This window comes from Bombina bombina, chromosome 1, assembly GCF_027579735.1.
Source record: "Bombina bombina isolate aBomBom1 chromosome 1, aBomBom1.pri, whole genome shotgun sequence".
Classification (NCBI taxonomy): Eukaryota; Metazoa; Chordata; class Amphibia; order Anura; family Bombinatoridae; genus Bombina; species Bombina bombina.
The window spans coordinates 1,594,491,836-1,594,504,145 of NC_069499.1; the positions used below are offsets into that span (position 1 = coordinate 1,594,491,836).

At 40.3% G+C, this 12,310-nt stretch overlaps 1 protein-coding gene across 1 annotated transcript in view; it reads right to left on the minus strand.

Annotated features, from left to right (window-relative positions):
- ELAC2 (elaC ribonuclease Z 2) overlaps positions 1 to 12,310 on the minus strand; it is a 246,750-nt gene that overhangs the window by 192,169 nt on the left and 42,271 nt on the right. Inside the window, exon 11 of the mRNA XM_053710440.1 lies at positions 11,647 to 11,759. Within this exon, the coding sequence (XP_053566415.1) occupies positions 11,647 to 11,759 (113 nt within the window). The remainder of the gene's footprint in view (positions 1 to 11,646; positions 11,760 to 12,310) is intronic.

Consider the following 12,310-nt stretch of genomic DNA (forward strand, 5'->3'; position numbering starts at 1 on the left):
ACCCTCCTGGATCATAGGGAGGATGGTTCGGATAGTCTCCATCTTGAAGGATGGGACCCTGAGAAATTTGTTTAGGATTTTGAGATCCAAGATTGGTCTGAAAGTTCCCTCTTTTTTGGGAACTATAAACAGATTTGAATAGAAGCCCTGCCCCTGTTCCTCCCTTGGAACTGGGTGGATCACTCCCATAACCAGTAGGTCTTGAACACAACGTAAGAATTCTTCTCTCTTTATCTGGTTTACAGATAACAGAGATGAAATCTCCCCTTTGGAGATGAAGCTTTGAAGTCCAGAAGATATCCCTGGGAAACAATCTCTAATGCCCAGAAATCCTGGACGTCTCTTGCCCAAGCCTGGGCGAAGAGAGAAAGTCTGCCCCCTACTAGATCCGGTCCTGGATCGGGGGCTACTCCTTCATGCTGTCTTAGAGGCGGCAGCAGGTTTTTTGGCCTGCTTCCCCTTGTTCCAAGCCTGGTTCGGTCTCCAGACTGCTTTGGACTGGGCAAAATTTCCCTCTTGTTTTGCATTAGAGGAAGCTGAAGCTGCGCTACTCTTGAAGTTTCGAAATAAACGAAAATTATTCTGCTTGGTCCTTAATTTATTGGACCTATCCTGAGGAAGGGCGTGACCTTTTCCTCCAGTAATATCAGAAATGATCTCCTTCAGGCCCAGCACGAATAGGGTCTGTCCTTTGAAGGGGATGTTAAGAAGCTTAGACTTTGAAGTAACGTCTGCTGACCAGGACTTAAGCCATATTGCCCTGTGCGCCAGAATGGCAAAACCTGAATTCTTAGCCATTAGTTTGGTTAGATGAAAAACGGCGTCAGAAATAAAGGAATTCGCTAACTTGAGAGCTTTAATCCTGTCTAAAATATCATCTAACGGGGTCTCCACCTGTAGAGCCTCCTCAAGAGACTCGAACCAAAAAGACGCTGCAGCAGTAACTGGGGCAATGCATGCAAGAGGCTGGAGAATAAAAACATAATTTATGTAAGAACTTACCTGATAAATTCATTTCTTTCATATTAGCAAGAGTCCATGAGCTAGTGACGTATGGGATATACATTCCTACCAGGAGGGGCAAAGTTTCCCAATCCTTAAAATGCCTATAAATACACCCCTCACCACACCCACAATTCAGTTTAACGAATAGCCAAGAAGTGGGGTGATAAGAAAAAAGTGCGAAAGCATATAAAATAAGGAATTGGAATAATTGTGCTTTATACAAAAAAATCATAACCACCACAAAAAAGGGCGGGCCTCATGGACTCTTGCTAATATGAAAGAAATGAATTTATCAGGTAAGTTCTTACATAAATTATGTTTTCTTTCATGTAATTAGCAAGAGTCCATGAGCTAGTGACGTATGGGATAATGACTACCCAAGATGTGGATCTTTCCACGCAAGAGTCACTAGAGAGGGAGGGATAAAATAAAGACAGCCAATTCCTGCTGAAAATAATCCACACCCAAAATAAAGTTTAATGAAAAACATAAACAGAAGATTCAAACTGAAACCACTGCCTGAAGTACTTTTCTACCAAAAACTGCTTCAGAAGAAGAAAATACATCAAAATGGTAGAATTTAGTAAAAGTATGCAAAGAGGACGTTGCTGCTTTGCAAATCTGATCAACCGAAGCTTCATTCCTAAACGCCCAGGAAGTAGAAACTGACCTAGTAGAATGAGCTGTAATCCTTCGAGGCGGAATTTTACCCGACTCGACATAGGCATGATGAAATAAAGATTTCAACCAAGATGCCAAAGAAATGGCAGAAGCTTTCTGGCCTTTTCTAGAACCGGAAAAGATGACAAATAGACTAGAAGTCTTTCGGAAAGACTTAGTAGCTTCAACATAATAATACAAAGCTCTAACATCATCCAAGAATGCAATGATTTCTCCTTAGAATTCATAGGATTAGGACACAATGAAGGAACCACAATTTCTCTACTAATGTTGTTAGAATTCACAACCTTAGGTAAAAATTTGAAAGAAGTTCGCAACACCGCCTTATCCTGATGAAAAATCAGAAAAGGAGACACAAGAAAGAGCAGATAATTCAGAGATTCTTCTGGTAGAAGAGATGGCCAAAAGAAACAAAACTTTCCAAGAAAGTAATTTAATGACCAAAGAATACATGGGTTCAAAAGGAGGAGCTTGAAGAGCCCCCAGAACCAAATTCAAACTCCAAGGAGGAGAAATTGACTTAAAGGACAGGTTTTATACGAACCAAAGCTTGTACAAAACAATGAATATCAGGAAGATTAGCAAACTTTCTGTGAAAAAGAACAGAAAGAGCAGAGACTTGTCCATTCAAGAAACTTGCGGACAAACCGTTATCTAAACCATCCTGAAGAAACTGTAAAACTCTCGGTATTCAAAAAGAATGCCAAGAAAAATGATGAAAAAGACACTAAGAAATATAAGTCTTCCAGACTCTATAATATATCTCTCTAGATACAGATTTACGAGCCTGTCACATAGTATTAATCACAGAGTCAGAGAAACCTCTTTGACCAAGAATCAAGCGTTCAAACTCCATACCTTAAAATTTAAGGATTTGAGATCCTGATGGAAGAAAGGACCTTACGACAGAAAGTCTGGTCTAAACGGAAGAGTCCACAGCTGGCAAGAGGCCATCCGGACATGATCCGCATACCAAAACCTGTGAGGCCATGCTGGAGCTATCAGCAGGACAAACGAGCATTCATGTAGAATCTTGGAGAATACTTTTGGAAGAAGAACTAGAGGCGGAAAGATATAGGCAGGATGATACTTCCAAGGAAGTGATAATGCATCCACTGCCTCCGCCCGAGGATCCCGGGATCTGGACAGATACCTGGGAAGTTTCTTGTTTAGATGAGAAGCCATCAGATCTATTTCTGGGAGTTCCCACATTTGAACAATCTGAAGAAATACCTCTGGGTGAAGAGACCATTCGCCCGGATGCAATGTTTGGCGACTGAGATAATCCGCTTCCCAATTGTCTATACCTGGGATATGAACCGCAGAGATTAGACAGGAGCTGGATTCCGCCCAAACCAAAATTCGAGATACTTCTTTCATAGCCAGAGGACTGTGAGTCCCTCCTTGATGATTGATGTATGCCACAGTTGTGACATTGTCTATCTGAAAACAAATGAACGACTCTCTCTTCAGAAGAGGCCAAGACTGAAGAGCTCTGAAAATTGCACGGAGTTCCAAATATTGATCGTAATCTCACCTCCTGAGATTCTCAAACCCCTTGTGCCGTCAGAGACCCCCACACAGCTCCCCAACCTGTAAGACTTGCATCTGTTGAGATTATAGTCCAGGTCGGAAGAACAAAGAAGCCCCCCTGAACTAAACGATGGTGATCTGTCCACCACGTCAGAAAGTGTCGTATAATCGGTTTAAAGATATTAATTGAGATATCTTTGTGTAATCCCTGCACCCTTGGTTCAGCATACAGAGCTGAAGAGGTCGCATGTGAAAACGAGCAAAGGAGATCGCATCCGATGCGGCAGTCCTAAGACCTAAAATTTCCATGCATAAGGCTACCAAAGGGAATGATTGTGACTGAAGGTTTAGACAAGCTGATATCAATGTTAAACTTCTCTTGTCTGACAAGGACAGAGTCATAGACACTGAATCTATCTGGAAACCTAAAAAGGTTACCCTTGTCTGAGGAATCAATGAACTTTTTGGTAAATTGATCCTCCAACCATGATCTTGAAGAAACACCACAAGTCGATTCGTATGAGATTCTGCGAAAATGTGAAGACTTGAGCAAGTACCAAGATATCGTCCAAATAAGGAAATACCAAAACCCTGTTTTCTAATTACAGACAGAAGGGCACTGAGAACCTTTTAAAAAATTCTTGGAGCTGATGCTAGGCCAAACTTTCTTTGAAGAAAACGTAATCTGCCCCATACCAGCTGAGCTGGAATGAGGGCCGCACCTTCATGGGTACTTAGGAGCTGGCTTTAGGTTTCTATAAGGCTTGGATATATTCCAAACTGGAAATGGTTTCCAAACTGATACCGCTCCTGAGGATGAAGGACCAGGCTTTTGTTCCTTGTTGTGAGGAAAGGAACGAAAACGATTATTAGACCTAAATTTACCTTAGATTTTTTATCCTTTGGTAAAAAAGTTCCCTTCCCTCCAGTAACAGTTGAGATAATAGAATCCAACTGAGAACCGAATAATTTATTACCCTGGAAAGAAAGGGAAAGCAAAGTTGACTTAGAAGACATATCAACATTCCAAGTTTTAAGCCATAAAGCTTTTCTAGCTAAAATAGCTAGAGACATATACCTGACATCAACTCTAATGATATCAAAAGATGGTATCACAAATAAAATTATTAGCATGTTATAGAATAATAATAATGCTATAAAATTATGATCTGTTACTTGTTGCGCTAAAGCTTCTAACCAAAAAGTTGAAGCTGCAGCAACATCCGCTAAAAATATAGCAGGTCTAAGAAGATTACCTGAACATAAGTAAGCTTTTCTTAGAAAGGATTCAATTTTCCTATCTAAAGGATCCTTAAATGAAGTACTATCTGCCGTAGGAATAGTAGTACGTTTAGCAGGAGTAGAGACAGCCCCATTAACCTTAGGGATTTTGTCCCAAAACTCTAATCTGTCAGATGGCACAGGATATAATTGCTTAAACGTTTTAGAAGGAGTAAATGAATTACCCAAATTATTCCATTCCCTGGAAATTACTTCAGAAATAGCATCAGGGAGAGAACACACTTCTGGAATAACTACAGGAGATTTAAAAAAACCTTATTTAAACGTTTAGATTTAGTATCAAGAGGACCAGAATCCTCTATTTCTAATGCAATTAATACTTCTTTAAGTAAAGAACGAATAAATTCCATCTTGAACAAATACAAAGATTTATCAGCATCAACCTCTGAGACAGAAACCTCTGAACCAGAAGAACCATTATCACTATCAGAATGATGATGTTCATTTAAAAATTCATCTGAAAAAAGAGAAGTTTTAAAAGACTTTTATGTATACTAGAAGGAGAAATAACAGACATAGCCTTCTTAATGGATTTAAAAAATAAAATCTCTTATGTTATCAGGAACACTCTGAAAATTAGATGTTGACGGAACAGCAACAGGTAATGTAACAGTACTAAAGGAAATTTTATCTGCATTAATAAGTTTGTCATGACATGCAATACAAACAACAGCTGGAGAAACAGATACTAAAAGTTTATAGCAGATACACTTAGCTTGGTAGCTCCAGCACCGGGCAGCTATTTTCCTGAAGTATCTTCTGACTCAGTTGCAACGTGGAACATCTTGCAATATGCAATAGAAAAAAACAACATATAAAGCAAAATTGATCAAATTCCTTAAATGACAGTTTCAGGAATGGGAAAATATGCCAGTGAACAAGCTTCTAGCAACCAGAAGCAATAAATAATGAGACTTAAATAATGTGGAGACAAAAATGACGCCCATATTTTTTGGCGCCTAAATGCTTTTGGCGCCAAAAATGACGCCACATCCGGAACGCCGACATTTTTGACGCAAAAAAACGTCAAAAAATGACGCAACTTCCGGCGACACGTATGACGCCGGAAACAGAAAAAAAAATTTGCGCCAAAAAAGTCCGCGCCAAGAATGACGCAATAAAATGAAGCATTTTCAGCCCCCGCGAGCCTAACAGCCCACAGGGAAAAAGTCAAATATTTTAAGGTAAGAAAAAATGATTGATTCAAATGCATTATCCCAAGCATGAAACTGACTGTCTGAAAATAAGGAATGTTGAACATCCTGAGTCAGGGCAAATAAATGTTTGAATACATATATTTAGAACTTTATAAAAAAGTGCCTAACCATAGCTTAGAGTGTCACAGAAAATAAGCTTACTTACCCCAGGACACTCATCTACATGTTGTAGAAAGCCAAACCAGTACTGAAACGAAAATCAGCAGAGGTAATGGTATATATATATAAGAGTATATCGTCGATCTGAAAAGGGAGGTAAGAGATGAATCTCTAAGACCGATAACAGAGAACCTATGAAATAGACCCCGTAGAAGGAGATCATTGCATTCAAATAGGCAATACTCTCCTCACATCCCTCTGACATTCACTGCACGCTGAGAGGAAAACCGGGCTCCAACCTGCTGCGGAGCGCATATCAACGTAGAATCTAGCACAAACTTACTTCACCACCTCCATAGGAGGCAAAGTTTGTAAAACTGAATTGTGGGTGTGGTGAGGGGTGGATTTATAGGCATTTTAAGGTTTGGGAAACTTTGCCCCTCCTGGTAGGAATGTATATCCCATACGTCACTAGCTCATGGACTCTTGCCAATTACATGAAAGAAACCTTGATTAATAAAAAAATTTCTTAAGGAGACCCTCCAATTTTTTTATCCATAGGATCTAAGAAAGCACAACTGTCCTCGACGGGGATAGTTGTACGCTTAGCTAGGGTAGAAACAGCACCCTCCACCTTAGGGACTGTCTGCCACAAGTCCCCTATATCGACATCTATGGGAAACATCTTTTTAAAAGCAGGAGGGGAAGAGAACGGAACACCTGGTCTATCCCATTCCTTAGTAATAATTTCCGAGAACCTCTTAGGGACTGGAAAGACATCAGTGTAAACAGGCACTGCAAAGTATTTGTCCATTTTACACAATTTCTCTGGAACTACAATGGGGTCAAAGTCATCCAGAGTCGCTAAAACCTCCCTGAGCAATAAGCGGAGGTGTTCAAGCTTAAAATTTAAAAGCTGTCATTTCAGAATCGGACTGAAGTAACGTCTTCCCTGAATCTGAAATCTCACCCTCAGATAGCAACTCCCTTGCCGCGGCTTCGGAGCATTGTGAGGGTATATCAGACATAGCTACTAAAGCGTCAGAAAGCTCTGTATTTGTTCTAGCCCCAGAGCCGTCTCGCTTTCCTTGTAACCCTGGCAGTTTGGACAATACCTCTGTGAGGGTATTAGTCATAACTGCCGCCATGTCTTGTAAGGTAAACGCATTGGACGCGCTAGATGTACTTGGCGTCACTTGAGCGGGAGTTATAGGTTCTGACACGTGGGGAGATCTAGATGGCATAACCTCCATTTTTTCAGTCTGAGAAACCTCTGGAGATAAATCTTTAAAAGCCATAATATGGTCTTTATAACTTATAGAAAGGTCAGTGCATTTGGTACACATTCTAAGAGGGGGTTCCACAATGGCTTCTAAACATATTGAACAAGGAGTTTCCTCTATGTCAGACATGTTTCACATTTATTAAAGTGTTTTCCAAGCTTGCTGGTCTCATTACTAGTCTGTTAAACAGCAATTAAACAAAAACGGTACTGTGCCTTTAAGAGAAAAAAAAAAAAACTATCACAAACTGCAAAACAGTGTTAAAAAACATAATTTATGCAAGAACTTACCTGATAAATTCATTTCTTTCATATTAGCAAGAGTCCATGAGCTAGTGACGTATGGGATATACATTCCTACCAGGAGGGGCAAAGTTTCCCAAACCTTAAAATGCCTATAAATACACCCCTCACCACACCCACAATTCAGTTTAACGAATAGCCAAGAAGTGGGGTGATAAGAAAAAAGTGCGAAAGCATATAAAATAAGGAATTGGAATAATTGTGCTTTATACAAAAAAATCAAAACCACCACAAAAAAGGGCGGGCCTTATGGACTCTTGCTAATATGAAAGAAATGAATTTATCAGGTAAGTTCTTACATAAATTATGTTTTCTTTCATGTAATTAGCAAGAGTCCATGAGCTAGTGACGTATGGGATAATGATTACCCAAGATGTGGATCTTTCCACACAAGAGTCACTAGAGAGGGAGGGATAAAATAAAGACAGCCAATTCCTGCTGAAAATAATCCACACCCAGAATAAAATTTTAATGAAAAAACATAAGCAGAAGATTCAAACTGAAACCACTGCCTGAAGTACTTTTCTACCAAAAACTGCTTCAGAAGAAGAAAATACATCAAAATGGTAGAATTTAGTAAAAGTATGCAAAGAGGACCAAGTTGCTGCTTTGCAAATCTGATCAACCGAAGCTTCATTCCTAAACGCCCAGGAAGTAGAAACTGACCTAGTAGAATGAGCTGTAATCCTTTGAGGCGGAGTGTTACCCATCTCAACATAGGCATGATGAAATAAAGATTTCAACCAAGATGCCAAAGAAATGGCAGAAGCTTTCTGGTCTTTTCTAGAACCGGAAAAGATGACAAATAGACTAGAAGTCTTTCGGAAAGACTTAGTAGCTTCAACATAATATTACAAAGCTCTAACAGCATCCAAAGAATACAATGATTTCTCCTTAGAATTCATAGGATTAGGACATAATGAAGGAACCACAATTTCTCTACTAATGTTGTTAGAATTCACAACCTTAGGAAAAAAATTCAAAAGAAGTTCGCAGCACCCGCCTTATCCTGATGCAAAATCAGAAAAGGAGACTCACAAAAAAGAGTAGATAATTCAGAGACTCTTCTGGCAGAAGAGATGGCCAAAAGAAACAAAACTTTCCAAGAAAGTAATATAACGACCAAAGAATGCATGGGTTCAAAAGGAGGAGCTTGAAGAGCCCCCAGAACCAAATTCAAAATCCAAGGAGGAGAAATTGACTTAATGACAGGTTTTATACGAACCAAAGATTGTACAAAACAATGAATATCAGGAAGATTAGCAATCCTTCTGTGAAAAAGAACAGAAAGAGCAGAGATTTGTCTTTCAAGGAACTTGCGGACAAACCTTTATCTAAACCATCCTGAAGAAATATAAGTCTTCCAGACTCTATAATATATCTCTCTAGATACAGATTTACGAGCCTGTCACATAGTATCAATCACAGAGTCAGAGAAACCTCTTTGACCAAGAATCAAGCGTTCAAACTCCATACCTTAAAATTAAGGTTTTGAGATCCTGATGGAAAAAAGAACCTTGAGACAGAAAGACTGGTCTTAACGGAAGAGTCCACAGCTGGCAAGAGGCCATCCGGACAAGATCCGCATACCAAAACCTGTGAGGCCATGCTGGAGCTACCAGCAGGACAAACGAGCATTCCTTTAGAATATTGGAGAATACCCTTGGAAGAAGAACTAGAGGCGGAAAGATATAGGCAGGATGACACTTGTAAGGAAGAGATAATGCATCCACTGCCTCCGCCCGAGGATCCCGGGATCCGGACAGATACCAGGGAAGTTTCTTGTTTAGATGAGAAGCCATCAGATCTATTTCTGGGAGTTCCCACATTTGAACAATCTGAGGAAATACCTCTGGGTGAAGAGACCATTCGCCCAGGTGCAACGTTTGGCGACAGATAATCCGCTTTCCAATTGTCCATACCTGGGATATGAACCGCAGAGATTAGACAGGAGCTGGATTCCGCCCAAACCAAAATTGATTGATGTATGCCACAGTTGTGACATTGTCTATCTGAAAACAAATGAACAACTCTCTCTTCAGAAGAGGCCAAGACTGAAGAGCTCTGAAAATTGCACGGAGTTCCAAAATATTGATCGGAAATCTCACCTCCTGAGATTCCCAAACCCCTTGTGCCGTCAGATACCCCCACACAGCTCCCCAACCTGTAAGACTTGCATCTGTTGAGATTATAGTCCAGGTCGGAAGAACAAAGAAGCCCCCTGAACTAAACGATGGTGATCTGTCCACCACGTCAGAGAGTGTCGTATAATCGGTTTAAAGATATTAATTGAGATATCTTTGAGTAATCCCTGCACCACTAATGTTGTTAGAATTCACCACCTCCATAGGAGGCAAAGTTTGTAAAACTGAATTGTGGGTGTGGTGAGGGGTGTATTTATAGGCATTTTAAGGTTTGGGAAACTTTGCCCCTCCTGGTAGGAATGTATATCCCATACGTCACTAGCTCATGGACTCTTGCTAATTACATGAAAGTAGTAAACTCTTCGAAAATTTTACAGTGTGTATAAGAGACTAAAGCAGCATTGCACCCACTTGCAAATGGATGATTAACCCTTTAGGCCCCAAACCGGATTTGAAAAACGTTAAAAAAACGTTAATAAACAGTTAAACACCTTGCCACAGCTCTGCTGTGGCTCCTACCTGCCCTCAAATACGATTTAGGGAAGAAATAAGCCCTCTATAGTGGTCCTCAGATGCCAGAGGACTCCTTTGGGGAAGCTGGATGTCTCAGTCTGAAGAAGAACTGCGCATCTAGAGCGCGAAAATAGGCCCCTCCCACCATGCACTTGATGTCAGAGGGCCTTAAGAAAATACTCCTAGGAGTATCTGACTAGCCATGTGGAAACTAGGCCCCAAACAACGATTTATCACCCTCAGAGAAAAAAACATTCTTTCTATATAACATGTAAACGTTTTGACACTAAGAAATATGAGTATTAACATGAATATTACCCTTTTTTGTAAGCATGATCCCAGTCGTTAAATCACTGCATCAGGCTTACCTCAATTATACAAGAGCTTATCTCTCTAGAAATAAATATACTGAACATACCTCAAAGCAGGTAATCTGCAAACCGTTCCCCCAACTGAAGTCTTTCCCATATTCTTCAGTTATGCGTGAGAACAGCAATGGACCTTAGTTACAAACCGCTAAGATCATCAACCTCCAGGCAGATTCTTCTTCTAATTTCTGCCTGGGAGTAAAACAGTACTACGCAGGTACCGTTTAAAAATAACAAACTCTTGATTGAAGGTAAAAACAACATTAAGTCACCACATATCTCTTATACTTCCTATCTTGTCGAGAGTTGCAAGAGAATGACTGGGAATGGCAGTTAGGGGAGGAGCTATATAGACAGCTCTGCTGTGGGTGTCCTCTTGCAACTTCCTGTTGGGAAGGAGAATATCCCACAAGTAATGGATGAACCCGTGGACTGGATACACCTTACAAGAGAAATTAACCTCCCGGTCGGCTAAATGTATTGTAAAGCCGTCGGGAGTATAATAAAAAATTAAACACCAGCTCTGAGCCTATCTCCTCGTCCCCAGTGCCAGCCAAACTGCCCATAATAAAATGATCCCCTAATCCAAAGGAGGATGTCATCTTTAGAAAATATTAAGTTAGCCCTTACCTTAGACTTCTGCTAGGCAGCACGGCAGCTCACTAGGTTTGAGAGGCACGTTCCCTCACATGGACCTGTGGAAGAAAACAAAGACTGAGTAATCTTACTCAGGCTTTCAGAGTTAGGGCAGCATTAAATATATGGAAGGCGCAGTAAGGATTGTACCCCACAAGTTCCCATTGCTCTAAAGCCACCACTGCTCTACTGAAGAGACTGATATGGACAACCGCTACACCCTAGAACAAAGCAGAACAATCTTGCACTGCTGAAAAAATAAAATCTTGCTTGAAGAATCTTCTGTACAACACCTAACTTTACCACTTCCTTGCTCTAACGTAGGCAAAAAAAAATGACTGGGGTTGGAGGGAAGGGAGGAGCGATTTTAACAGCTTTGCTGTGGTGCTCTTTGCCGCCTCCTGCTGATCAGGAGTGATATTCCCAATAGTAATTGGATGATCCGTGGACTCAACTTGTCATTTAAAGAAATGTAATATAATTACCGGGTCATTGCAACGCAGTTTATTTATAGTTTATATATATATATTTATGTGGTTTCTGATTATCAGCTGTTACGTTACCGTTTCAGGGTTTCATTCTCTATGACGGGATTTACAAAGTCCTCGCTGGGACATTCCACCACAATAAATGTCGGGCCAGGGTCTGGGGGTGTGCAGACATCTTCAGGGCGAATCTGTGGTATGAACATTGTATTATGTAAGTGCGATCACATGCTCTCTGCATATTACGTACATAATAGCTCTGTGTATTACATATATATGTATGTATGATCACATACTATCTGCATATTACGTACATGATAGCTCCCTGTATATTACGTGTGTGTGTGTGTGTATGTATAATCGCATGTTCTATATATGTATATCAAGTACATATTAGCCCGTGTATCATGTAGGCATGTGCTTGCTGTGTATTACGTATATGTATGATCACATGCTCTCTGTATATTACGTACATATTAGCCCCTGTATCACGTAGGCATGTGCTTGCTGTGTATTACGTATATGTATGATCACATGCTCTCTGTATATTACGTACATATTAGCCCCTGTATCACGTAGGCATGTGCTTGCTGTGTATTACGTATATGTATGATCACATGCTCTGTATATTACGTACATATTAGCCCCCTGTGTATCATGTAGGCATGTGCTTGCTGTGTATTACGTATATGTATGATCACATGCTCTCTGTATATTACGTACATATTAGCCCCTGTATCAC